The 25,499-nt window shown below is 49.7% G+C and overlaps 6 protein-coding genes across 6 annotated transcripts; 1 reads left to right on the forward strand and 5 right to left on the reverse strand.

The window, feature by feature from the left end:
* Positions 1 to 5,306: 5,306 nt before the first annotated feature.
* FPRO_01354 (uncharacterized protein) lies at positions 5,307 to 5,569 on the reverse strand (the record flags this gene model as incomplete). Its single annotated transcript, XM_031232406.1, has 2 exons — positions 5,307 to 5,355; positions 5,379 to 5,569. 2 exons carry the CDS (start codon positions 5,567 to 5,569, stop codon positions 5,307 to 5,309), a joined length of 240 nt encoding a protein of 79 aa, XP_031075119.1.
* A 5,295-nt stretch (positions 5,570 to 10,864) lies between these two features.
* On the reverse strand, positions 10,865 to 12,214 carry FPRO_01353 (putative nitrilase; the record flags this gene model as incomplete). Its single annotated transcript, XM_031232417.1, has 4 exons — positions 10,865 to 10,886; positions 10,933 to 11,693; positions 12,013 to 12,105; positions 12,203 to 12,214. The coding sequence occupies 4 exons, from the start codon at positions 12,212 to 12,214 to the stop codon at positions 10,865 to 10,867; spliced, it is 888 nt and encodes a 295-aa protein (XP_031075120.1).
* Positions 12,215 to 13,346: 1,132 nt separating this feature from the next.
* FPRO_01352 (uncharacterized protein) lies at positions 13,347 to 15,334 on the reverse strand (the record flags this gene model as incomplete). The annotated part of the gene is made up of 2 exons (XM_031232428.1): positions 13,347 to 14,008; positions 14,056 to 15,334. The coding sequence occupies 2 exons, from the start codon at positions 15,332 to 15,334 to the stop codon at positions 13,347 to 13,349; spliced, it is 1,941 nt and encodes a 646-aa protein (XP_031075121.1).
* A 744-nt stretch (positions 15,335 to 16,078) lies between these two features.
* FPRO_01351 (uncharacterized protein) lies at positions 16,079 to 19,030 on the forward strand (the record flags this gene model as incomplete). The annotated part of the gene is made up of 4 exons (XM_031232439.1): positions 16,079 to 16,231; positions 16,288 to 16,385; positions 16,727 to 17,858; positions 17,915 to 19,030. 4 exons carry the CDS (start codon positions 16,079 to 16,081, stop codon positions 19,028 to 19,030), a joined length of 2,499 nt encoding a protein of 832 aa, XP_031075122.1.
* A 237-nt stretch (positions 19,031 to 19,267) lies between these two features.
* On the reverse strand, positions 19,268 to 22,059 carry FPRO_01350 (putative vacuolar ATP synthase 98 kDa subunit; the record flags this gene model as incomplete). Its single annotated transcript, XM_031232450.1, has 5 exons — positions 19,268 to 19,440; positions 19,491 to 19,670; positions 19,723 to 21,735; positions 21,788 to 21,866; positions 21,931 to 22,059. 5 exons carry the CDS (start codon positions 22,057 to 22,059, stop codon positions 19,268 to 19,270), a joined length of 2,574 nt encoding a protein of 857 aa, XP_031075123.1.
* Positions 22,060 to 22,774: 715 nt separating this feature from the next.
* On the reverse strand, positions 22,775 to 24,645 carry FPRO_01349 (uncharacterized protein; the record flags this gene model as incomplete). Its single annotated transcript, XM_031232461.1, has 2 exons — positions 22,775 to 24,114; positions 24,213 to 24,645. The coding sequence occupies 2 exons, from the start codon at positions 24,643 to 24,645 to the stop codon at positions 22,775 to 22,777; spliced, it is 1,773 nt and encodes a 590-aa protein (XP_031075124.1).
* Positions 24,646 to 25,499: the final 854 nt, after the last annotated feature.

Consider the following 25,499-nt stretch of genomic DNA (forward strand, 5'->3'; position numbering starts at 1 on the left):
ATGTGCAAACCGCCATAACGTGTAGCTGGCCACGCTAACTCGGATGTGTGCAGCGATACCCCTGAACTTGCAGCACGGGAGCTGGCAGTTCATCCCAATCCACCAACCTCTCCACTGGAGGGGGCTTACAAAATTGCCCGGTCAGGTGGAGCTGGGTCGAGAAGGAGTCTACTGATGGGAGATATTACAAGAGATGACACACACGCCTTAAGTCGCCCGCACAGTGTTCTATTACCGCATGTCGCCGCTGACACCGTGGGAAAGAATCGTGCATAGAGCTTTGTGTTGTGGAGTTCCGTTGGTTGACAGGCTTCTGGAAGCTTTCTACGAAGCCTCATCGGCCCACTTTGACTTCAAACAAATCGCCGTAAGAATTATAGGTGTGACATTCCGGAAGTTCATCGCAGGTGTCCAAAGCGAATTCCCCGACACTGAGCTGCAAGGAAATACACGACACGCTTCGCAATGCTCGTGGTTACTTACTTACGGCTGTAAAGGTTGCGGTCTTCATTGTTAGTTGTTGATAAAGAGTCTGACGATACTTTACACAGCTTCTCGGCGAATTGTGGTGATATAACATCGACCTGCCAATCTTAGAGACGTTGGCCCAGTGTTAGGCGAGTCCGGCAATACTTCCGTTGCATTAAGTACAGCCTGCATGGATAGGGCTTCTCGTGACACATGGGTTCCCTAAAGACGGATTCAAGCATTTTACGACGTCTCATTTAGCACCAGCTGAATGTGAAACAATTTTATTACCTTTGTGCTCAAATTTTTCTTGATAATTTCGCAAACGAACACAAGACTGGGATTCCCGGAGGCAAGCAAGAGATACTGCCCTCGTTACTCACCAGAGAGACTCTAATCCATACCTTATGTGTACACCATTGCCGCAGATGGCCCAAGGCTCAACCAAGATACTGGTCAGCCGAGATGCCCCAGCGGTTCCGCGTCCTTGGGATTGGTATCCGATATCATAGCGGGGCGGCATGATTTTGAGCTTGAGAAGCGGCAGTTTCCTTTGGCTGAGGAACTTCCATCTTAGAGGACAATAAACTGTTCTGGTTCAATGAGGCTACTCCAATGATATCCGTTCTTGTCTTCGTTTGTTTCTGAACTTCTATGCACTGTCTGCACGTGAGCAAGAAATCTGCGAGAGCTTGAAGCTAGAAGCATAGCCTTGATGACGATTTGTCCTTTGGCAACTAAACCCAAGCTCGGTAGCCGGCCGGTATGGAAACCCATCATTTTGGAACCACATGGCTACGACTGAGCCCATCAATCAATCGTCAGTCGCTAATTCTGGATCGCGCATAGTTCGAGATCAGGTCTCCTTGTCATATAGGCAAGGACTACTTCATTTTGCCAAGTGACAGCTGTCACAAGAATCATTGCCAATACACGGAAACAAACAAGAAGGGCGGGAAGGCTTCAGTGTAGTTTCACATGCAGTGATGAATTCACTCGTAACATGCGTGGGCTATTTATAGCTCTGGAATCCACGCCAACAACTTGAGATTCTTCGACAAAGCGTGAAGTGACCAGAGAGCCTGAGCTGCCCCTAGCACAATCTGACAAGATATTTATCAACAAGTATCGGATACTGAGATCGATTTATGTACTCCTTCATGGAATGACTTCTAAGTCGAGGAATCAGGTGCTCCTAAAGATGTCATTGGTCTTATTGACGCATTATCTTGCTGAGTTCTGATATTGCGTTGTTATGCCACAGCAAGATGAGATACCGAACGTGTGAGATATGAAGACCTTCTTGTTCTAAGGGCCATCAACTTCTATCGGAGGAGCTTCTATAAGCATCAGAAGTCTACAAAAGATTACACAGGTCAAGAAATAGGATGTCCGATGCAACTGGTGTCATGTCTACAACAAATCCCCCCCATAGCCCCTACGACGAAGAGTCTAACTGTCTCAGAAGCAAAGCAGGGACAAGATACAAGTCAAACATCAGGGTTGCAACTGGATATCAAACAGGCAGGATGGCAATAGCTGGAACAATCAAGCCGGGTACTGGAGCTACGACGAAAGAGTACTGGGGGAACCGAGAGAATGGAGGACCCTGGCCATGTCATGGAAGAGGAGACCGATTCGACAACTTCGTTCCTGACTAACGAGGTACCCCATGATTTAGCAAGACTGTATTACACAGTGCAGAAACACGGCCCGGGGTACCATTTTGACGCTGAGCTTGACGCCAGTCGCATCTCCTCCCAATTACCACCGTCGTGGATTGTCCTCACAGCCAAGAGCATTGGGGCCAGTTTCGGATCCACTACGGGGCACCTGGAAACCATCGATTCCATGAAGGGCTTACCCGTCCATTTCAGCGTGCGCGTGGCTATCTGCCTTGCCTCGTAAAAGACGTTGGATGAAGAAGGTTTACCGGGAGCTACAAAGCGACAAACATGGGTAACAGAAGCGGACTCTAACGGGCTGTCAACGTCAAGACCAAGAAGCTAACGCTCTAACGTGTCCAGTTACAGAAGGAGAGCACTGTTTACTGCAAGATGAATGTGGGTGCCTGCCAAGGGATGAGCAGGAGGCTCTGGGGGTGTGGTGAGCGCATTGCAGTTGGGGGGTGTGAGAAAACGGTCTGAGAGGTCATGGCTAGGTAAGTTGCGACGCCTTTCCAACCACCCGGAGACATTGCACGCCTTGCAGCAAAAGGCAGATCCCAGCGGCTTCCGACCCCTGCGACCCGGTGGCCTGGGTGTCCCAGAGAGGCGAGAATTGAGAGTCAATGTCACTGTCAAAGTGAATGTACACTGCAAGGTACAGAGGGTACCGTAGTATGCATGCCCAATACATGGGTGGGTGCTGTTCGGATCAGCGCTCCTTGGGGAGTCAAGGCCCTGGATGCCGGAAGGACTACTGGTAGAACCCATGCTGATGGCAAGCGAGAGAAGGTTGAGAGAAGCGCGCCCTGAGTTTTGGAAGCCCGAGCTCTCTGGATCCCTCATGGAGACATGCACAGGCCATGAAAGAGAAGCCATGAAACATGGTCCAGCCAGGCACCGCTCTGTTCCCTCCTTTTTTTGCTTTGGAACGATGGGGGACGTGGCTCACGGCTTTTTGTCACCCCCTTCTGGTACGCCCCCCTGGCCCCCTGGAGCGTGGGCCACTAGGGAAATTTCACAGCAATTTTTGATGAGGTTCATTCTCAGGTAACTAAAAGTAATAATGATGGATTTGACTGACTGAACGGCACATTGAGGATACCCCTTGCCTGGTCTGTCTTTACGCTGCAAGCCTCACCTTGTCATGGATGAGTATTGAGAATTTTCCCTATTACTTCTTCCTCCGACGGGTGTGCTCTGTACAAAAGCGTCTTGCTTCGCACTTCCATTCTCCATTCAGAACTTCACTTCACGTCTCCCTTTGGAACAAACTCCCTTTTAAGTCCTCTCAGCCGCCCGCCTCGTCAGCTCAAGACTTGTGTCCTCCTCCTGCTCGATCATCTTCTACATCTCTGAGAGTGAATCACTTACACATACACACACACGCTTATAACTCACAATTAAGCGAACGATATCGACGACTTTGACGACTAGTTATAAAACTAGCCTAACTTGACGACTGGGACACTCACTCACTCACTCATTCACTCATCAGCAACCTCATCTCGCCTTGCCTCATTCATCAGGTCACATCACCTCTTGGAAGCAAGTCTTAAGTCTCGAACTAGCCCAGGCCAGGACCAGCAAAGAAAGGGAAATACCTACACCACCCCCTTCGTAATAATCGGCCCCGTTCGTCTGACCCACACTCATTCGACCATCCGACCGGCGCCACTGCAGCGTGCCTTGTGCCTGAACTCAACTACGAGCTGAGAAAGAAAGCTACGCTACGCTACCGTATTACGGCAACGATCCGTCCATCCCATCCCCATACGTCCCATCCCCTTGACGGAAAGCAAAGCTCGAGTCACCCCAAATAAAAAAAAAGGTTTCCCCTTATTGGATCTTGTTACTTATTTGGGCTGTTGCGCAAAAAGCATAACTTTCTCTCACATCCACCCATAACGAGCCCCCTTTCTACTCACTCACTCAAGAGACGCACCTGTCCGCCCTTCGTTCATCTACAATACAATACCAATACGTCTGCGACATCATCTCTCGCTCGTGTTGCCTATTCCAACGTTCTGGTGTCGACGTCTCTCGCCAAACTCAACCATCACCCACCACCACTCCTTTACCTGTCCGAAACACGCTCCAATTATATTGGTGACGCTCGCATCTTGAATACCATTCGGCTTTCTGTTTCTCTGTCGCTTCAATCCTTTGGCCAATCCGCGCTCACATTCGCTCAATACCGTTTGTACGCTCTGTCGCACCAAGACGAGTATTCCTTGTAAGTCAAAATCGCTTACCAAAATAACTTCAAAGTCCTCGCGCTGGTGCCTGTCTTGGTCTTCCTTTAAGATACCAATGACAGTGTGCCTCCTCCTTCATTCCCTTGTCCCTATATATACTTGCGTGATCCTCTCGCCTTTCATATACATTGCGCACCTGATTCACCACCACAGCATGACTGACCAGCAACATAGCAGCAATCTCAACAGCAACAAGAACAATAACTCATTCATTCACACATCCTCACAACAACAGTCAACATGATTGACGGATCATCAACACCCTCTAACATGGGCCGAGGAGCCTACGACACAACCGGCTGCCCCAAGCCCCCGCCCCGCCCCAGACCCTCATAAGAGGCCATCTCGCTTGGATTGTTGGATAAACTCTACATGTATCCCAACCTAATGCGACCGACGACCACGCCAAAGCCGGGCCACGCTGGCGGTTAGGCCTGTCCGGCGATGACACGACACTGCGACTGTCCTGTTACAGACGCGCACTTCTCACTCTTCCGCCTGTCTTCTCTTCGACTCTAAGGGACCTTTCTAATTACGACATCATTTTAATCACTTTCAGCAGCCATGGAGCCGAATAACTCCCGGCTCTTAATGCGTTCCGAATACACTTTTTAATACACATTCCTGTCGAAAACTATATACACAACGGCTCGGAGCCATCCCTTGCTTCCCAGCAGCAAGCGGAAATTTCAAGGGAAGGGCTTTTTTCTTGGGAACGAATGCACTCATTGATTTGAATGAGTGCCGATTTTCTTGCTTTTTTCACACTTTCTGATTCGTGGCGACGCGAAGTTTGTTTTATCACATTGGGCTCAGCAACGCGGCGTTTGAACATAGACGGGAACAAAAAAAAACCGGGGATTTGTTTTATTTTCTTGTCTTCGGGTTTCATCTTCTCAGCAGCGTCCTTGTCGGCTCAGGTCTCGAGTTGCCTCCGGTATCCACAGTCTCCCTCGACTACCAGTCTGAACCTACAACACCCACTCACGTCAGGGTGTTCTGAGTCGGAATGCAGATCTGGCTGGGATGGGAATGTCTCAGATCGCCTCCAGCGCAGCGAAGGACGACAAGGGTTGGCGAGCATACTTGAGAGGAAGCAGATGGCCGAAACCGAGCAGAGACAACAACAACCAACAACAAGGAAGACCTGACGACGGGGCCGAGAAGATCGAATGCCATGATGACATATTTCGGAGTTTAATTCAAGCGAGGGTTTCGGATAAGGATCACAAAAACTGGGAACCGGATGGGAAAAGATGTTCATTTTGCATATAGACTTGGGGACCTTGTTTACCTTTTTTTTTGTTTTTTGTTTTTGCTTTTTTGTTTTCGCGCATTCACTCTTGGTTCCCACCTCGCTTGCACAGTTTTCCTTCTGGCCGGCTTCTCTCGTTTCTTTTTTTTTTCTTTTTCTTTTTTCTACTGTTACCTTTTATTACTACTGGATCGGATCGCTGTTTTGGTTTGGGCTCCCTCGCGGGAGGACCAACAGCAGAGGGATATGTTGCTGTATTCCCGTGTACTATTTCTGTATTGGTGTACAAGACATGGCAAGACTATCGGAAGAGGATTGAGGAGGGGGAAGAGGAAAGCGATACGATGCTCTGGCCGTGTTGAGAGAGCACTTGGGCTGGACTCAGGATTGATAGAAGATACCCCCTACTACGCGCTTCCCCCTCGAAGCCTCTAGACTGTATAGTATTATTTCATAAGACGGAAGACTTTTAGCTACACAGCGTACGGAGACTACGAGGAGAGAAATACAAATAATGGAACTATTCAATAATTATCATTGGCCTCGGATGCAACAAGTGACTTATGGTATCGCAAGAAATCTATTTTGAGGATACCTAGGACAAGATATCCGTTGGTGAGTGAGTTTATCGTATACTCGCTGCGTTTAGCTTGTTTGGGAACGTCGAGGCGAGGAGGAGAAGACGGAAATCATTTGGTTGAGAGACTGTTTGCTCCCTATGCTCGAAGCCGTAGTTTGTGTGACGAGCGGGTAGTGGATGACGAACCGGGGAGAAGTTGGAAGATCCCGAGGCTATGGGGGACGTATCCGTACGTACGTACGATGCCAAGGTATAGTATGTACGTATGCGCATTTCACAGTGATCAGACAATTACCTTACTTTCTTTTAGTGTTAATCAAGGGAACAATACGGAGTAACTACGTGCTGATTACAGAAGAGATTGGTTTGGGATGGCGCGCGCGTACAAAGTACCCAGTAACTTTATCCATCTATCCCTTAGGTTGGGTTGGGCCGGGCTGGAATGTGATGGATGGCTACGTTTTAGAATGGGATAGCACCTTTACTACTAGGTAAGGTAGGGAGGTAGGGAATGAATAGCCAATACTCTAGGTCTAGAGTCTAGAGAACCTAGGATACGAGGAGACAGCGCAGTCTAGAGTTGTGCCAATGTAATCTATCGGGAAGGAGAGTAAAATGTGTAATTAAGACGTTAATTAAAATGTAATTAATGGATTGGTTAATGGATTGGATGTCACTGTAAGTGCTACAAGGTTGAAGCATCGTTGTTGGGTTAATACTCTAGTACAGTACCCGACCGTACCTAGGTACTTAGGTAAGGTAGGCAATTTAGCATAAACGCGCCTCGTGCGAGATTATGACAACAAGGGGCGGGCATTGATATTTACGACAGAGACGAGTCAGTAAAATGTTGCCTAAAAACTTCTGAGCATTTTCCGCCCAAAAATACATACTTTTTCTCAGTTCGAGCAAGGTCCGACCTTGGTTTTGGCGCTCGGGCAATGAATGGATGGTAGCTCGTTAATTGACTTTCAGGGGGGGGGGGGGCCTTGACGCGCAATGATTCAGCTACGATGATGACGATGACGGGAGGGAGGGCTACGGATGGTTGATTCCGGCGCTTGGAACGTCAAAGCGACAGAGTCGAGAGTCAGTCAGAGGGAAAAGAGTTGTCGGACGGAGGCTAAGGTTTTCGTGATGGAGATCCTTGCCCTGGAGGCGTTTGAATGTCGCCCGTTTCATAACCGTAAGAGTAGATTAGTTAGTACCTAGATAATAGAGCAAATGTTTGTGGCCAGGTCTCAGGTGATGTTTGCTGGTTGCCCTCAGAAACGAAAACGAATACATACATAACGAAAAGATCTGGAAAGATAAGGTAGAGCAGGCATCACGCGATGGGAAACAGGTCCAGATTCAAAGATGGGCTAACAGAGACTGATTTAACATGCCACTCACTACATCCACTAAGAATTTCACAGGTTCAGCCAAAGACTCGCGCTCGCTGACACAAGCAGACGCAAAAGATCACCAGCCGAGGCTGATTCGTTCCACGTACAGTATCCGTACCTTGCAGTCAAGAACCCGTCTCACAACACATGCAGTACTTGTCAAACAATCAATCGATGTCTTGTCTCGGTAACTAATTGGAGATAGAAAAAGGGAGGCGCCGGTGGCCGGGGTACAGATACGAGTCGCAACAAGACAACAAAAGAAGCAACTCATGAGAGAAGAGTCTCGATTGGTTGGATTGGATCGGATTGGATCGACAGTTTGTTTGCGTGGTTGGTTGGGCCGACTACAAGAATAGAAGAGTTTGCGTTTGAATACGAACTGAAACAGAGTAACAGATCAGATATCAAGAGAGGAAACAATCAGGCATTGTATGTTGTATGTACTGTTTGACTCGGAAGAAGCAATGATGAGTGATGAATGAATGAGAGAACAAAGCCAACAGCCATTAATGGATAAACAAAACACTTGCGAACCAACCCAACAAGACGAGATGAGACAAAAAGGTTAATTACGGTGCCTTGCATAAAGTGGATGCAGGAGGCGTCATAATGAGAAAAGAGACAAACGATAAAACAGATTCCGTCAGTTAAAAAAAAGAAAAAAGAAAAAAAATTAAAAAATAACTGAGACAAGAAAAGCAATATTCCAGACCAACACCAGAAGCAAAGAAAAGACAAGAAAAGACGTTATTTCTTCTTCTCTTAGTCTGTGAGCTACTAAACAACCCAGCTAAGGTACTCTGTAGAGATGCTAAAAATGAACTGAGTCCAAGTTGATTAACCCCCCTGAAAATGATAAATAGGCTAATGCAAGATGACATTGACAGCTTCCTCCTTTAGGCTGGGGTACAGAACCTTCTCATCCCAAGTCTGCGTCATGTACCGGTACGTACCGATTGTACATGAGCCTTTGCCGCCTTGGTCATGGTGAAACCGGGCTAATGCAGCCTGGCTCCCGGGACCGAAGCGTTGGGAAGGTGAGGTGGAGAATGGGTTTTCTTCAGGCAGGTGCAAAAAAGACGAAGCAGAAGCGAAAGGAAGGTGCAAGGGCCATGACGGGGGGAGAGAGGAGGGTGTGAGACGAAAGGAAAAATACGAGAAGGAAAAAGGAAGGAAAGAAAAATGGAAGCACCTACTCTATACTGTGCATATTGATTAATCAAAGAGGCGAGACGGGAATCTTGCATGGACATGGAATATCGACAAGGAAAGAGCAGGAGTTGAAGCAGGGACAGGGACAGGGACAGGGGTCAATGAGGTGTGTCCCTAACACACAGAGAGAGGGAGAGGGAGAGAGCAAGTACCTGTATCCATATTCATAGCACCCCGACCTCATGCTCGGTGATGGTATCAATCAAGTGGATACAATCAAAGCGTTTGTCTAGGTTTGTTGTTTCTTCTGCGACTTTGGAAAGGATGAGGCTGTAATTATTCAGCCTCAAAGATCAAGGGCAGCAGAAAGAAAAAATCAGTAATAAAGAAGAAAAAAAGAAGGAAAAAAAAAACAGGGACTATAGAGTAACATAGATACAATACGATAAAAAAACTAGTCCCAACCAAAGACACGATTGAGTTACTGATCGCGATAGTCTACCCAAAAACTATCACTCGGCATGTGCTTCCGTTACAGCCGCATTGGGTACTAAGACAGCCACTTCGATATCTCAGCCAGGCAAACATGGTGCAAGACAGACACCTATATTCACATGCAATATAACAAATCAGCCCTGCCTTGCGTTACAGCGTGTATCATCCTCAACGGAACACCGCCCCGATATACCTTCTCCAAACCCAACACGCAGCAAAAACAAAAGACAACCGTTTCACAACGAGGCTGAAAGACCGAAGAAATTTTTTGCTTTCTCTCTGCCGAACCCAGCAACTTGGTAACATCCAAGACCAGGCTGCAACGTCGCAGCACTAAGCGCAAACACCAAGAACTGAGACCACGATATTCTCCATCCGGGGAGTTGCTAGCAAAGTTGCCCAGTACTAATCTACTGCAGTAGCGAAAGGGGGCTCGTGCAAGAAGAAGAAAGAGAAAACTTCTTTTCTGCTTCTATGGAGACGTGTTGAACCGAGGCTACAGTATCCCCAGAAGTGGACATGGCCAAAGTTGACAGATCGTCATCTCGGCATTGTTTTTGCCTTCTTCTCCTGCTGTTCAAACAAACCCATATCCATGCTATCTCCTTACCCATGCTATATTGTATGTACAATCCATGTCTGACCAAAGAAGAAAAGTCTAAACAAAATGGTTCCTGCAACTGGGCGTTTATTTCAGCCTGTCTTCCTCTCAGCCCTTGTTCTTCTACCGTTCGCCTACCTGGCAGGCTAGACAGTTCGTCTCTACCAGGAGCCCAACAGCATGGATGCGGTCATGTGTCTCTCGGAACCAGATACCCTTGCTTGCCGTCCCAGCCATCCGGGACTTATTGATGTACAGTGCAGTACCGATCCATTCTGTCGGTCCTGATTTTTACGGGGCTGAGCTTTGTTGGTTTGGCTTTGGCTTTGCTCATGGCCAATCTCTCTTGTACGGGAGCTGGGGATTTGCTTCCCCGTGCTCTTCGGCGAGTGCCGTACTTTAGAAGGGTCTAAGCCTCAAGCCTCAAGGGATGATGATGTCGCTTGAGCCTCAGGTGGCAATGACAGATGCTCCTCGCATGCTAAACCGCAATGGTCGACCCGTGGACATCTCAATATACTTGTCTCACTTCAGGCTCCCAGGGTTCAGAACGAGTTGATTAAGGTATTCCAAGGAATCAGGTTAGATCTTCGGCCAATTGTTTCTGTGCATGCCTGATTCAGCGAGCAAGTTGGAGAGACTGCAATACTCATGTTGTCAGCATTTAATGTCCATATTATTATAAAACATAAGTTGCATCAGCTGTAAAGAACTTGTAGTATTTGAGAAGGGTCACTTGAGAATTTGTGTATACGAAAAGTCACTTAGCATAATAAGGCTTCGTGAGCTAAGTCATATCTTGATTGAGGCTCTTTAGCATCAGACGATAATAGGTCGGCATCCACATCATCGTGTACATATAAAACACTTTCTAACAACCAGGCACTTGGGTAAATAGCCGCACAGAGACCTCGCATTTCCACCCACTGATTGGCAATGGCTCTGTATCGACTACGTTCTATATGCTGCTATAAAATCGAATATAGTCTACCTGTCTTGATTACAGCTCAGGATAAACATCACTGCAACTATTAGCATAGGTAGACCACAAATGACGTATCAACTCACATTCGCCTCTGAAGAGGCATCTCCCTTCTAACCTTGTCCAAATGCTCAAGGTCGATATCAACAAACCCAATTTCACCCTCCGCGCCATCCTCAGCAGTCCCCTGGGGCTCTCCCTCTTTCACGCCCTTCAGCTTCAGGACTACATTCCCCCATGGATCGGCAACAATACTCTGTCCCCAACTAGCTCGCTTCTCGTTGTGTCTTCCAACTTGTGCTGCTGCAATTACATAACTCTGTGTCTCGATGGCCCTGGCTCGGAGAAGAGTCTCCCAATGTGCTGCACCTGTGCGAAGGGTGAATGCACTTGGGTATGTGATGATCTGCGCTGGCTTGTTCTTCCATGCGCTGTGAGGTCCTGGCTGTGCGAGTGCCAATCCTGCCTCGGGGAATCGCAAGTCAAAGCAGATGAGGCTTCCAATGCGGCCTATGGGGGAGTCAAACGGTGCTGTAAGGCTTGTTCCAGGCTGGACTGTTGCACTCTCCTTTAGACTGCCATAGTCAAACACATGGAGCTTATCATATGTTGTTGCATCGTTGATGTCTCCGTTGGCAGTAATATACAACGCACGGTTGAGAATCCTCTTTGACTGGTCCTGTCCCTCTTCACGATGGTGAATGCCCACATGAATAGCGACGCTGTGCTCACGAGCTGCCTCCTGGAGACCCTTTACGAAGGGGGACGTCGACAATGGCTCTGCAAGTTGCAGTGATGTCTGTCCATCTGGGGCGATATAGTCTGAAGCTTCAGGGAGGAAGAGTACCTAGCATGGCTGCACGTAAGTATACCGTGTGCGCAAGATCGAAAGCCACCCGAAGAGAAGTATCGCCGTTTCGGGTATACAATGAGACATAGTCCCAACCAACGTAAAGAGGTCTTACAGCTTGGGCCCTGGGGGATGTCCCACGGCTCCACGGACCGACTGACTCCCTCGAATCCAGATCATGTGTCTCCTTACGACAACTGATAAGTCGAATCACTAGCGTCCATCTCGATCGAGGGATGTAGAGATTCCTCGGGGCCAGACACTCGTCCATGCCAAACAAGACAACAAGACCCAACGAGAATCAATTCCAACTCACTTTTGCTTGACCCCGCGCCGCACTCGCCACCAACTTGACACATTGTTCCAGATTACCCTTGATCGACGCCGTTGAGCAGATCTGGCCGATTGCCTAGGCCCATGCCGTTAGATACGATAGTCCATGCCGGCTCGAAGCAAGGGATCTTCTGAATAGAGCAAGACTAGAGCGAGGAACTGTGTGAACCAACCGCGATTGCCATGATGATCGCCTCCCGTATAGCCAAGAGCACAAATCCTCCCGAACGGGTATGAGATCTAGTTATTGGGCGCTTAATTAGTCTCCCTCTCTCCCTTGTGGCTGTGGCTGAATGGGGAAGTACTTGGAGACTCTGAGGTGAGGGCGTGTTTGTCTTGAACTCAACAGAATGTGGCGTTGTCTATGCTTCTTTGTGTCAGGTCGATCTGGACCCTTTTTTCCCAGGAATCAATTGAATTGTAGAGATAAAAAGAATTGAAACTCTCTATGATTGTTGATGATTCAAGGGAGGGGAAATAGCGATTCCGCAATAGCTGATAGCCCCACTTTTCCAAGCACATCAGACAGACGAAGCATTTGTAATTGACTCTCAATGAGACTCAAAAAGAAGATGCCACAACAAAATCTAGCAATGAGTCCCCTAAACTTACACTAGATTATCCAAGTACTTTTATCAGTCAGGGTCGGGATCTCAGAGTTTTATTGTCTCCCCTAGCTTATCTACCGCGTGGAAAGGTCAAAGAGCCCTTTCTCCCTTGATTCAACATAGGAATGTTTTCGTCTCCCAACTCCAACAAAACACTCATCACGAAATCAACTTAATCTTCAAAAACAAGTTCAGGTCAGGCCAAGTTCATAAGGGGTCTATTCTTTCTTCTCTCCCTAGAAGGCCCTTGTCCCTTCACTTTTCTCCCCGAACTATAGCCCTTTTCGCTGGGCTCCAAGCTTCAGAAAAAGTAGGGTGAAAATGGTTAAAAGAAAGGCCCAAGAAATACATGGTGCACCCATCTTCCTATGGTGTACGCCTAAACAGGCATTGCCGAATTCCCTCAGTCTCAAAAAGAATCCCCAATCTTCATGCCATCAAAGTCTCTCCTCTCCCATTCATTTCCTGTAGTGCATGCCAAAAAAGAAGAAAACAAAAAGGACTGCCCGTCCCCAAGTCATGCCTTTAGTAAGAAAAAACATAAAACGCCGTGCTAAGTAATATCAAGCCATGCACGCTGCGCAGGGTATCTTCCACTAGCTGATCATCCCTAGCCCTGGCCGTGTGTCACGAAATCTCATCTCACGTCTTCCCTTTCCCATTACCTCGCCGCATTTTGATAGCTATAGTATGTTGTGATGTGCTGTGCTTATTTGGGGTTCGATGCGTCCAGGTAAAGGTACGCCTTTTGAAGTGCCTTGCCTTCTCTTCCATCCCTTTCTAATACTGAAACCCAATCGCGAAGCTGGATATTCCGCCCCTTTTCTTTATCCTCTCTCCATGTGCCAAGTCGGTTGCGGCCCTCGGTAGTCATGGCCATGTTTGCAGGTGCCGGCGCCGCTCCCAGCCCTCCGGGCCCCTTTCCGGCACCCGAAACGTTTCTGGTCGGCGTGCTGGCTCCGCTGCCTCGAGTCATCCAGTCGTATGTCTTGCCAGCCTTCTTTTTACCAAACAGTCCACCCTTACCTCCAAAGCCAGCAAAGAGGCTACTTGTGGTGTTTTGGCTCTGATGACTGTCAATTTCAGCAGCCTTCATCTGCTGGTTCTTCTTCATCTCCTTCTTCGTCATTGCTTTTGGAGCTTCTGGCGCTACAGAACCGGGAGTGCCAGGCGCCACGCTGCCAGCACGTGATGTTGTGGCTACCGAGTCTGGTATACCATCCTTACGTTTCTGGCGCTTGCGGAGTCGTGCCTCTTCCCAGTCACGCTCTTGTCTAGCAAGGTCCCGCATCGTCGTTGTCATATACGACGACACTTTAGGCAGCTTGACTGGAGGCGCGCCGTTGGTCAATCCGGCTGCATCGCTGGAACCTGTAGAGTGTGAGAAAAACTGAATACTTGCTGCCGGTTCTACTTACGCTTCAATGGATTCGTGCTATCCCCGTTCGCACTCTCCACAGGGGTCCCGTCGACACCGTTCACTGCATCCACTGGCTTGTCAATGGGCTCGAGGGGCTCAGCATTCATAGGAGCTGCCGCTGGAGTCCATTCCTCAGGTATATCGCCATGAGATGTCTTTTGCCTATTCGTTGCCACTACATGTGCATCCTCCACTAGCTCTCGGAGTCGCTGCTTTGTGGCAATAGACATTAATGCCAACTGATCAACTAGAAAAGCATCTTGTGGGATGTATGAGCCCGTTGTATGAACCATGGTCGAATCTGGGCCTGGAGTCACTTTAACAGTCACCTTTGGCGCAGGAAATTGTTCCGGAAGCCTCATCTTTCCCATGGTTTGACTGTTGTTCTTCAGATCCAAATTCAGCGCCAGATGATGTTCTCGTGCGATCTTATCCGCGCGTCGATGCAGCAAGGCGACTAGCAAAAAAGGATCACTAATTTCCTGTGTCCGCTGAAGTGCAAGTCGCATCGACGACTCTGACCAAGCCCTCTCCGCTTGCTGTGCAGCAAACTGATCCTGTGGTTGATCCGGAACAGACTGGGCAGGCTGGTTTGCTGGCCCGGCACCGTAGAAGCTCGACTTTGGCCCCGGTGGCTGGTGAGCAAAGCCCGTCCGCGCTTCGTCAAAACCGGTCGCATACAGGTCGTTCATATACTGCTCCTCAGCTCGAAGGTCGATGCCAGTACCAGCAAGCGAATCTGTCACATCGTACTCGTAATCCTTGGTTGGTCGCTCTGCTGGCCTTTGCGGGGGCCCCATGACTCCGGGGCCAGGAGTTGGGGTCATTAGCTGACCAGGAGCAGGTACAGGCACAGGAGTCATTGTGGCATTAGTATATTGAGGTATAGGCTGCTGTAGCTGCTGGGTCTGCTGGGTCTGCTGAATAGGAGGTGTTGAGTTCGGTCGTACGTCAGGGAGATTAAGGCCAGGCGTTGTGTGCCCGTTGGTGTAGGGTGTGGCATACGGTTGCGGCAGAGCAGGGCTTTGCGCAAATGCAGGAGATCCAGTCCCAGCAGGCGGCGTAGCTGTAGCGCCTGGAGTGGCACCTGGACTCGCGGCATAAGGGGATGTAGCATATGGCGATTCGGGTTGCGAGGATGGTCCGTCGGTTCGGGCTCGTTTCTGCGGTGGGAGGGCAAAGCTGGACTGCGACGCGGCAGGCGAGGGTGAATGCTGCGGTGGAGAGAATGCGCGAGGCGGCACCTGCATCTGCGTCTGGGGCTGAGGTTGAGCCATGATGAGTTTTCCTGTTCGTGGTTGCTTTGTCGGTCGAGAGGTGAGCCCAGGTCGAGGATAAAGAAAGCTGGGAGAAATGCGTGAGTTGAGTGTGTTAGCTCAGCAGGCAGATGAGCCTGTCAAATCAATCGCGACGCCTCCCATCCGACGCGCTCAATCTCGGCGGGGCACTCGGAAAAGCTGTGAAAACGTTCAGCGGGTGAGAGATTCGCTATTGGAAAGCGCTCAAGCTTCGTTCCGAGATGGAGGCGCTGGATATCGTCGTTGGGCGAAGGTGTTAACTCGCTGCCGGTTGGCTATGAAGGAGGCACCTTCGCCTGTAAAACGGAGGTCGCGTAGTTTTAACGTCACGTGCGCAGAGCCTCCTCCCGTAAAATACGTACGTACCTAGGATCCCTTCCTTTTGAAAGCCACCTCCTCCACTGATAATAAAGCAAGCTCCCGTCAAAAAAACGCCGGCTTTTATCCGTTCACTGTTCAAAGAAACGCGTCTGCCTCGTTTGTGCCCGTGCTGCCCGCCTATTTCATTCATTCATTCATTCATTCATCCATCCATCCATTCATTGATTGATATAGTGATCTGATCTCTTTTGTTATTATCCCTGCGGCCAGTTGCAGTTTCATTAGCTGTGAACAGCAGCCTTCTATCGGAGAGCTTGTGGCCGAAGGCTGCTTCTACTAATAATCTATATAGAACCTCGACGTCGAATGTGAGCTGGACCATAGTTCGGCGGATCTACAACAATGGCATCCAAACGAAAGGCTTCCGCCATGAACGCGGCTGCGGCGGAAGAGCCAGTGGATCCTTCAGACGAACTTATGTTTCTTTGTCTGGGAGGAGGAAACGAAGTAGGAAGGTCATGTCATATTATTCAATACAAGGGAAAGACGGTCATGGTAAGAACAGGTCGATAAGTCTATCACATAAGTACTTGTCTAATGCCCTTTATCAGCTTGACGCCGGCCAACATCCCGCATACGATGGACTCGCTGCATTGCCCTTCTACGACGATTTCGATCTTAGCACTGTCGACGTGCTTCTCATCAGCCAGTAAGCGATCCCCTCTTACCACCCCCGCGACGATGTACATAGGCTGGACAGGGCGAGGGACGACTCTGTGTTTCGATATTATGTGATGTGATAGAACGGATGGTACAGAACTGCCTCGTATTGCGCTGTGCTATTGCGGCCTGTATCGTGCTCGCGTGATGACGACATCCACGACTTTGCTTTCTTGTATGCCAGATCAATACAATACAGTTTGCCCGCTTCCCTTACCTTACGCCCTTGCTGTTCGTCCTTGTGATGCCGTCCTGTCCTGAATCGCCAGTCGCCAATATCATCTCTAGATAGCCAGATGCCATCAGAGGATTCCAGCTAATCAGCCATAGTTTCCACATCGACCATGCAGCATCCTTACCGTATGTTCTCGCAAAGACGAACTTCAGGGGTCGTGTCTTTATGACCCATCCCACAAAGGCCATCTACAAGTGGCTCATTCAGGATAGTGTTCGAGTGGGTAATACCTCATCGAATCCCACTACGCAGCCAGTGTATACTGAGCAAGACCATCTAAACACATTCACTCAGATCGAGGCCATCGACTACCACACAACTCATACTATCTCCTCCATCAGAATCACCCCTTACCCTGCCGGCCATGTTCTTGGTGCTGCCATGTTCCTTATCGAGATTGCTGGCCTCAACATCTTCTTCACAGGTGACTACTCTCGCGAGCAAGATCGACATTTGGTCTCAGCAGAGGTTCCTAAGGGCGTCAAGATTGATGTTCTTATCACTGAATCCACCTATGGCATTGCTTCTCATGTGCCTCGCCTCGAGAGAGAGCAGGCCCTTATGAAATCCATCACAAGTATCCTCAACCGAGGCGGTCGTGTCCTCATGCCAGTCTTTGCCCTCGGACGAGCTCAGGAGCTGCTCTTGATTCTCGACGAGTACTGGGGCAAGCATGCTGACTTCCAGAAGTACCCCATCTACTATGCCAGTAACCTTGCAAGAAAGTGTATGCTCATCTACCAGACCTACGTTGGTGCCATGAACGACAACATCAAACGCTTGTTCCGTGAGCGAATGGCCGAGGCAGAGGCGTCCGGTGATGGAGCTGGTAAGGGTGGACCCTGGGACTTTAAGTACATCCGCTCTCTCAAGAACTTGGACAGGTTCGACGATGTTGGCGGTTGTGTCATGCTTGCCAGTCCTGGTATGCTTCAGAATGGTGTCAGTCGTGAGCTACTGGAACGGTGGGCGCCCAGCGAGAAGAATGGCGTGATCATCACGGGTTACAGTGTCGAAGGCACAATGGCTAAGCAGATCATGCAAGAACCCGATCAGATCCAGGCAGTCATGTCTCGTAGTATGGCGGGCGCTCGTCGAATGCCCGGGGGAGATGGCGAGAAAGTCCTCATTCCTCGAAGGTGTAGTGTTCAGGAATACTCGTTTGCGGCTCACGTCGATGGCGTTGAGAACCGTGAATTTATCGAAGAAGTTGCAGCTCCTGTCGTCGTACGTCTGCCTCCTCTCTCATTCACCACCAAACATTATGCTAACGTTTGTGACAGATTCTTGTTCATGGCGAACAGCACAACATGATGCGTCTCAAATCCAAACTCCTCTCTCTCAACGCAAACAAAACAGCAAAGGTCAAAGTCTACTCACCCCGCAACTGTGAAGAGCTTCGCATCCCCTTCAAAGCCGATAAGACCGCCAAGGTTGTTGGAAAACTTGCGTCGATCCAGCCTCCTCAGAGCATCCATCCTGATCAAAGCGCTGCACCGCCTCTCGTTACCGGCGTGCTCGTTCAGAACGACTTCAAGCTTTCTCTCATGGCGCCCGAGGATCTACGCGAGTACGCGGGTCTAAACACAACCACCATTACCTGCAAGCAGCGCCTGACCCTCAGTGCTGCAGGTGTCGACCTCGTCAAGTGGGCTCTTGAGGGCACCTTTGGCAACATCGAAGAACTCCCTGAGATGCGCCGTGGAAAGAATGGTCAAAGCAATGGGCATGGAGATCATATGATCACGGATGGTGAGGAAACGAATCAGGAGGATGCTGATGAGGAGGTTGCTAGCCTCGTTGCAGCTTACCTTGTCATGGGATGTGTCTCAGTCCGATACCGCACAAACGGCGAGGTTGAGCTTGAGTGGGAGGGCAATATGCTCAACGACGGCATCGCCGACTCCGTCATGGCTGTTCTCTTCTCCGTGGAGAGTTCTCCTGCTGCTGTCAAGCGCTCCTCCGCTAAGCACTCACACTCGCACGAGCTACCGGATGTGAACCCTCACCACTCTGCTTCCCCAGAGGAGCGCCTTGAGCGTCTTCTCTGGTTTCTCGAAGCTCAGTTCGGTCAAGACAACGTTGCCCCAGTAACGACCCCCAAATTGCCAGCTGTAGAGGACACCGAAGACAAGATCAAGAAGGATGAGGCCGATGATGCCATGAAGACAGAAGAGGATAGTGAGGATACACAACTCCAGGAGAGACAACAGAAGGAGATTGATAGGCTGCACAAGATTGGTATTCCTGTGCCAGGAGTGTCAATCAAGGTGGACAGGATGAATGCTACGGTTTGGTTGGAAGACCTCGAGGTTGAGTCTAACAACAAAGTTTTTGCAGACAGAGTGAGGGCGGTGGTGGAGAGAGCTGTCGAGGTGACGGCACCTCTTTGGGGATGAAGAGGATATAGCTCCAGAAACATTCACGGACATGTACAAGAAGGCTTGATTCTATAGTTACAAGGGATGGGCATTACGCGGGCTGTCTGTCTGACTATCGAACAGCTTGACTTTTAAGTAAAAGAACTTGGCAAAAGCCCAGAGTTTCTAATGTTGCACTATGCTACCTATGATACAATAAAAATACCACTGTCTACTGCTATAAAAAAAAGGCAACCCATACGCGAACCCTTCCAATTAACCCAAGTAATCCTTGAGCTCTTCCGACTCTTCCAGTAGGGTGTTGAACGAGAAAGGCGCAAAAGGCCAACCCGCAAACTCTGCAAACTTGGAGAACGACTCGACCCAAGCGAGACGGAGAGAGTGCAACATGGCACTGGTACCCTCCATACAAACGAGAATAGCAATGGCTAGGATGTGTTAGTGAACAATCAAGATAGAGGGGATTGGCAATGCTTACTCAAGAAGAACCACATAGTAAAACAAACAACGATCATGATGACACCGACAACGCCGCTCATTTTGAGGGCAGGGCCAAGAGTCATAGACCAAAGCACAATACTCAGCTGTTGATGAGCGAGAGACAAAGCCCAAAGTCGGAGGTAGGAGGCAGTATGAGAGACACAGTTCAGACAGAATTCTAGTCATTTGTTAGCAAAGTACAATGCCAATGTAGATTGGGGAAAACTCACCAATTGTGTGAATGACCTGGTGGATCATAACCTCACTAAACTCAAACTCCTCATGCTCTTCACTAATGTTCTGAGAGATCATAGCAACTCCCTCGCCATCTTCGTCGAAGCTGTTGCCGTGGCCATTGGCGTCCTCATCATCGCCGTCCAAAGCACTAACTCGGGAGGTTTCACCTATGCTACGGTAACCCTTGGCGCGAGCACGGCTGTTTTCCCATCGAAGATAGAAAGGCTTGAGGAAGAGGAGGATGGGGACTTGGACGAAAGCCAAGAGCAAGAGAATGACTTGGACAACAGACTGTCCAGCGTAAAGCTCTTCGCCCTCAGGAATAGTTCCGGGTTGGAGGAACATGTAAATAAGCATGTTGAGCAGTCCAGGAGGTTGGCGGCCAGTGCCTAGCCAATCAACAGACCACTTGTAAACAATGCAAATAACAAGGTAGCCAAAGATGGACTGGAAGAAGATCATGCCAGGGATGAAGTTACCCCAGATGTCAATGGGCTTCTTGAAGTGGCGAGCATTGATGTAAGAGAAGCAGAGCGAGTAGGTCATGTGTGCCCAGCCCAGAAGGATACTCATCTTCATCTTCAAACTGTTGCTGAAGAGGAGGTCATTCTCACTTCCGTGCCATGCATAATCCAAACCGAAGGGGTAACGGTGACCATCTTCCCTCAGAGTGGCAACGATGCTTGTAGTGTTGGTATAGTTCTCGGGCTTCTTAAACTCCCAAGCACTCTCAAACAGAGTCATGGACATAGAAAAGACATCATTGTAGATTAGGCCGGTAAAAACGGAGAAAACAGCCATAACCAGGGCAATGTATCGGCCGTAAAAGATCATGGCAAACAGCTCGAAGCTGACCTTCTTCAGAGACTTCTCCCAGTAAATCATAGCGAGAGCAGCTGAAAGCATGATGATGGCATGGCCGAAATCACCGAACATTACAGCGAACAGGAAAGGGAAGGTGACAAAAACAGGAATGGCCGGGTTGACCTCCTGATACGTGGCGGTACCATAGGCATTGACGATAGTCTGGAAACCTTCGGTGATCTTGTTGGTCTTCAGGTAAGTGGGCGGCGTCTTGTTGGTCTGAATCTTATTGATAATAGAAGGGACGGAGAGGCCAGCTCTGTTAGTGACGTCCTGAAGCGTCGTCCTGATCAGGGGAAGATCGTTGGTGGGGACCCAGGCTTCGGCGATGAGAGTTCGCCGGGCGCTATCATAGGAGAAGTTGTTTAGGGTGTTATACACGGCCTTTTCCTTGGTGATAAGAACCATCCAGGCAGACAGCGACTGAGAGATCTGCTTAAGCTCTGCCTGAAGAGTGGCCTGGGTGTTTTGTAGAACGTTCTGGACATCCTCCAGGCGGTTGTTGACCTCGTGGATCTGGTCTCGTCGAAGATCACTGTTCTCGTCGACATTGTAAACATCGGCGCCCATGGACTCTGAGATCTTACGGATCTTGTTGAGAATCTCCTTGCCGTGAGCGAAAATAACGAAGACGTTCTTGTTGATAGCCTCGTTGTTGGTAGGATCGATCAAGGGCTCGGGAATCTCAGACTGGTTCATGTAGAGGTTACCTCGCAGAGTTCGCCAGAGAATACGCTCGAAGGAGGCGACTCTGTCTCTAGCAATGACACCAGCAACGAAGCCAATGTTCATGCCGGAGAAAGAACGCTCGGCATCGGGGCCACCCTGGTTTTGCTCGATGTCAGACAGAAGAGGGGCATCGTCGTTGTCAGTAGAAGCGCGGATCTCCTCGACGTTTCCATGAGCACGGTCGAAGAAGCTACCGGCCTCACGTAGAACCCATCGCCACTCGGTCAAGTCGCCCTCACGCTTCTTCAGGGTCTCGTAGCTCTCGTTCAGGGCAGAAACTCGCTGTTCCAATTTCTGGCTTCGCTCGGCAAGCTCGTCGATTTCGGAGGTTGAGGGGGATGCAAGTCGCTCGACGTCGAGGTCCAGCTTTCGTAGCGGGATCCCGATCTTATCCATCTGAGCGTAGAAGTATCCTGCAATGTGTTAGATTCGTATGTTCGTGGTGGATCCCTTTGAATGACGTACGCAGCTGTCGCTCAACATTGTCGAGTCGTCGAATCTCCTGAGTAAAAGTGCGTTGGAATGCGCTGACATCCTCATTAAGCTGCATGATGCATCGATGAATTAGCCTCAGTTCTTGATGCAAGAATTGATGGATTGTTGCCTACATCGCGGAATTGGCAAAGACCAAGCTCGCCGAGGGCCGTGACAACTTCGCGACCGATTTCATTGGAGACATAGAGCTGCACCATGCTCATGTCCGCAGAGCGGAACGGGGTATCCGGTTTGGGAGCCATGATGCCGTCGAGCACCGAAGCTGTATATGTCGTTGGAGTTGGAGCTTATTCAAGGAGCAAGGCACGCTTTGGCGCGGTTACGTCGCAGGAGGCTGTTCTTGCCACGGCCCCAGGTTATTCCGGTTTTAGCGCCACGTGATCTTGTCCAGCCACTGATATCCCAGCGCCACATTAAGCTTTATGCCACACGGGAAAGCTGCGAGATTGGTTTGAGGTTAAGAATAGTTAGGTTATCGGTATCGACATTATCTCCCGTTCTTAGACCAAAGATAAGATCGATGGTAACCTCCGCATATTTATAAATTGCATAGTCTCGAAATGGTTGAATATGCATAGTCTAGATTCTGATAGGCCGGGGCCTGAGTATAACTTCTTGTAAGCAGATCCAGACAGCCGTCCACCATACTAGAAAAGCAACAACAGAGATTATTTGTTCATACAAGTAATACATTCACAGTTATACGAATTCAGATTATTCATTTCATGAAAGTCATTATTGATTATCTACACGTTTTCCTTCGTCATATCCATGCTTCAGAACGCTTTTTTCCATCAAAAATGACTTTGCTTTTATCGCTAATTTTGACCGTTATGCGCCGGGATATCAGAGCAAGATGCAACCCAAATCTACCCGTATAAATATCAAACCATAACACCTTTAACAAATGATGTGAGAGTAGAGAAATCCGTGCAACTGGTGTCGGAGGTTGGCATTTTACAGCCTTCGGCCGAACATGAACGTGCCATACATGCCTCCGACGTCGGCCTCCGCAACCGGGATCTTCCTCATGCCCCAGCTCTCAGCGCCCAGCTTCCACCACCGGGCGCCGCTGTCGAGAGAGGCCCCGTCGGTGTTCAAGCGGACTAGCCAGTAACGGCTGCCGAACTCCTTGGGGGTCCATCCTGCACGTTCAAGGTTCTTCTTAGCCTTGGCCGCTCGCTCGTATGCGCGCTCTTCGAGCTCGATAACCTGCAGCGGGGCGGAGGCGGGGGTAAGGAGTGCACTGGCACTACCGATGATAGTGTCCAGGTCGGAGATATCGAGGTATCGGAGACTGTGAGGAATCCACTCCTGGGCTTGGTACAGGAGCTGGTGGATGTCACGGAGATCGAGGCCTCGGCCGATAGCAAGCTCCTCCAGATGCTGGACCAGAGGGGTGAGGAGAGGGATCTGGGAAGGATCCATTCTGCTACCCTTGAGACTCAGCGATCGAAGGGTAGGGGGCAGTCGGGGAAGGATAGCATCAACATCCGCCTTGCCCAGCAGGAGGTGGCTGCTGGCATTAGTAGCAAGGCTAAGGACAGTGATGGTCTGGATGATCGCGGGATGAGTTGTGACAAACTTGACAACAACTTCAGAGGTCAACTCTCGGCACTTGGCCAAGTTCAGGTGTGTGAGTCTTGCCGTCTCAGGCAAGCTCTGTAACGCCTTGTCGGTAACTCTGGTTCCGGCGAGATCGAGGTGAGTAGCTCGTTCGAGTCGAGGGAGGATGGCCTCGAAGACGGAGCCTGGCAGGTTCAGGCACTTATGGAACGAAATACGGGTAAGAGTCAAAGAATCGGGCCACTGAGCCTGGAGGAGGCTAGTGAACGAATTCTTGAACGAAGGAGAGGAGCAGCCGCAAAAGTCGATGGCCTGGAGCCGGGGCATTTCAAAGAAGAGCTTCTTGATAACATCGGGTCCCAAATCCTCATCGATGTACTCTTGCGCCAGGAACTCCTGGAGGTATGGGGTTAGCTCGAGACATTTGTAGAGGGTCTCGGAAGTCAGGTTTCGAGTCTGGGCTCTTTCGCTTGCAGTAGAAAAGATGGTGGAGGGGTTAAAGTGGCTGAAGTCGAGCCGCCGCACAATGGATGCGAGCGCGGGGTACTCAGTGATGGTTGCGAGGAACTTTCGGAAGATACGAGAGTGAGGAATCGTGATGTGACGGTAGAGAGTGTTGAGAGTCGCAGCATGAATAGATCGCGAAGTAAGGAGAAGAGCCATAAGGTCGGCATTTCGTGGTGTAAGACCATTGGGAGGGATCTCGATGACGAGAAGGTCGATAATGGCACCTGTGATCGACATGTTAGTACAAGGTGTGTCATATAGTTGGGACCGGGGTTCAGCAGGGTTCGTGGCTGATGGCTGCGATGCGCGCAAGTTTACGTACCCAAAACTTCGCTGGGAAGTCTCTCGAGAGGAGAAGATCCGGTCTGGTAGCTGTTCGGCGAAGCCTTTTCAGCGACGGCGGGAGGTGCTGGAGAGCTCCATGTCATGGATAGCTTGTGAAGATCCTCGCAGCTGCGGCTGGCGGATTTGCCCTTGATGGGGATCTGCTTCCATCCGCGAAAGTTGTCCGCGGGGAACCAGAAGCCATGAAGCCGACTGTGAGGCTGCGTCAGAGGAGCCTGAAAAGACGGCTGTGCAATCTCAGCGGAGGGTGAGGGTGATTCATCGAATACCTCTTCCAGCCCTTGAGTGTAGGAGGAAATCTTTGAGCGGGTAAAGGTCTGGGCTAGACCATCATCGTTCTCTCGGACAGACGAGAAGGACGATCGAGCAGTCTTGTCGCTGTTGCTGTTGGGAGATTCGGGGCGTGACATTTTGGCCTTGAGCAGAGCAGAAAGGTCAAACTGAGGCACCGCGTGGTGCGTGGGGCTAAGAGGGAGGGCCATTCAATTAAAGATATAAAGATATGCAATGGCCGACCTCAGCGAGAGAGGACGGAATGGTCAGGTGAGAATAGGCTAGGTAGGTAGGCTAGGTAGGTAGGCTAGGTAGGAATGAGATCGCCAACCAAACGGTTGGCAAGAATATCAGGTTCGAATAAAAAGAATGTTCACGAAATAGCAGTGGCGTTCTATGAGCCACCGGATCCGGAGTCTTCTTATTATACGGTGCTGTCTGTAGGTATTGTTAAGCTTAGGCCGATAGAGGGCGGCGAGAAGCGATGACGAAATGGTTTGCGATACTCGGAGATGAGAGATGACCAAGAGATAAGATCTAAAGGTCAGAGGATACTTTCTTATCGTCAAAATAGTCTGGAATTCAAAAGGAAGAAACAGAGCGACTCGCGCATCAGGGCTCGGGGGGGCTTGGGGATAGTTATAAACGAACGAACGACTCCACGAGGCAACTCCATGAAGTTTAGTCTAGTACAACGACCATTTATTATGACTAGGACTAGGACAAGGAATGGGTAATGGAACTAGGGACGGGACCTCAATGGGGACCTCATGACGGGGACCGGAGGGTCCAAACGCCAGGGAAAGGGATCCAAGACCCAAGACCGAGACGAGACAAGCAGGACAAGGAAGGGAAGGGAAGGGAAAGGCAAGATTCAAGGCGAACCCCGAACGATGAGCAACAGTAAGTAAGAAAAGAGGCTAAGGAGCGGCGCCACTGGGGCCAGTCCAGAGACGTTGGCGTTGGTGTTTGGCACCTCATACTCATGCAC

This window comes from Fusarium proliferatum, assembly GCF_900067095.1.
Source record: "Fusarium proliferatum ET1 genome assembly, contig: FPRO_scaffold001, whole genome shotgun sequence".
In the NCBI taxonomy this organism is placed as follows: Eukaryota; Fungi; Ascomycota; class Sordariomycetes; order Hypocreales; family Nectriaceae; genus Fusarium; species Fusarium proliferatum.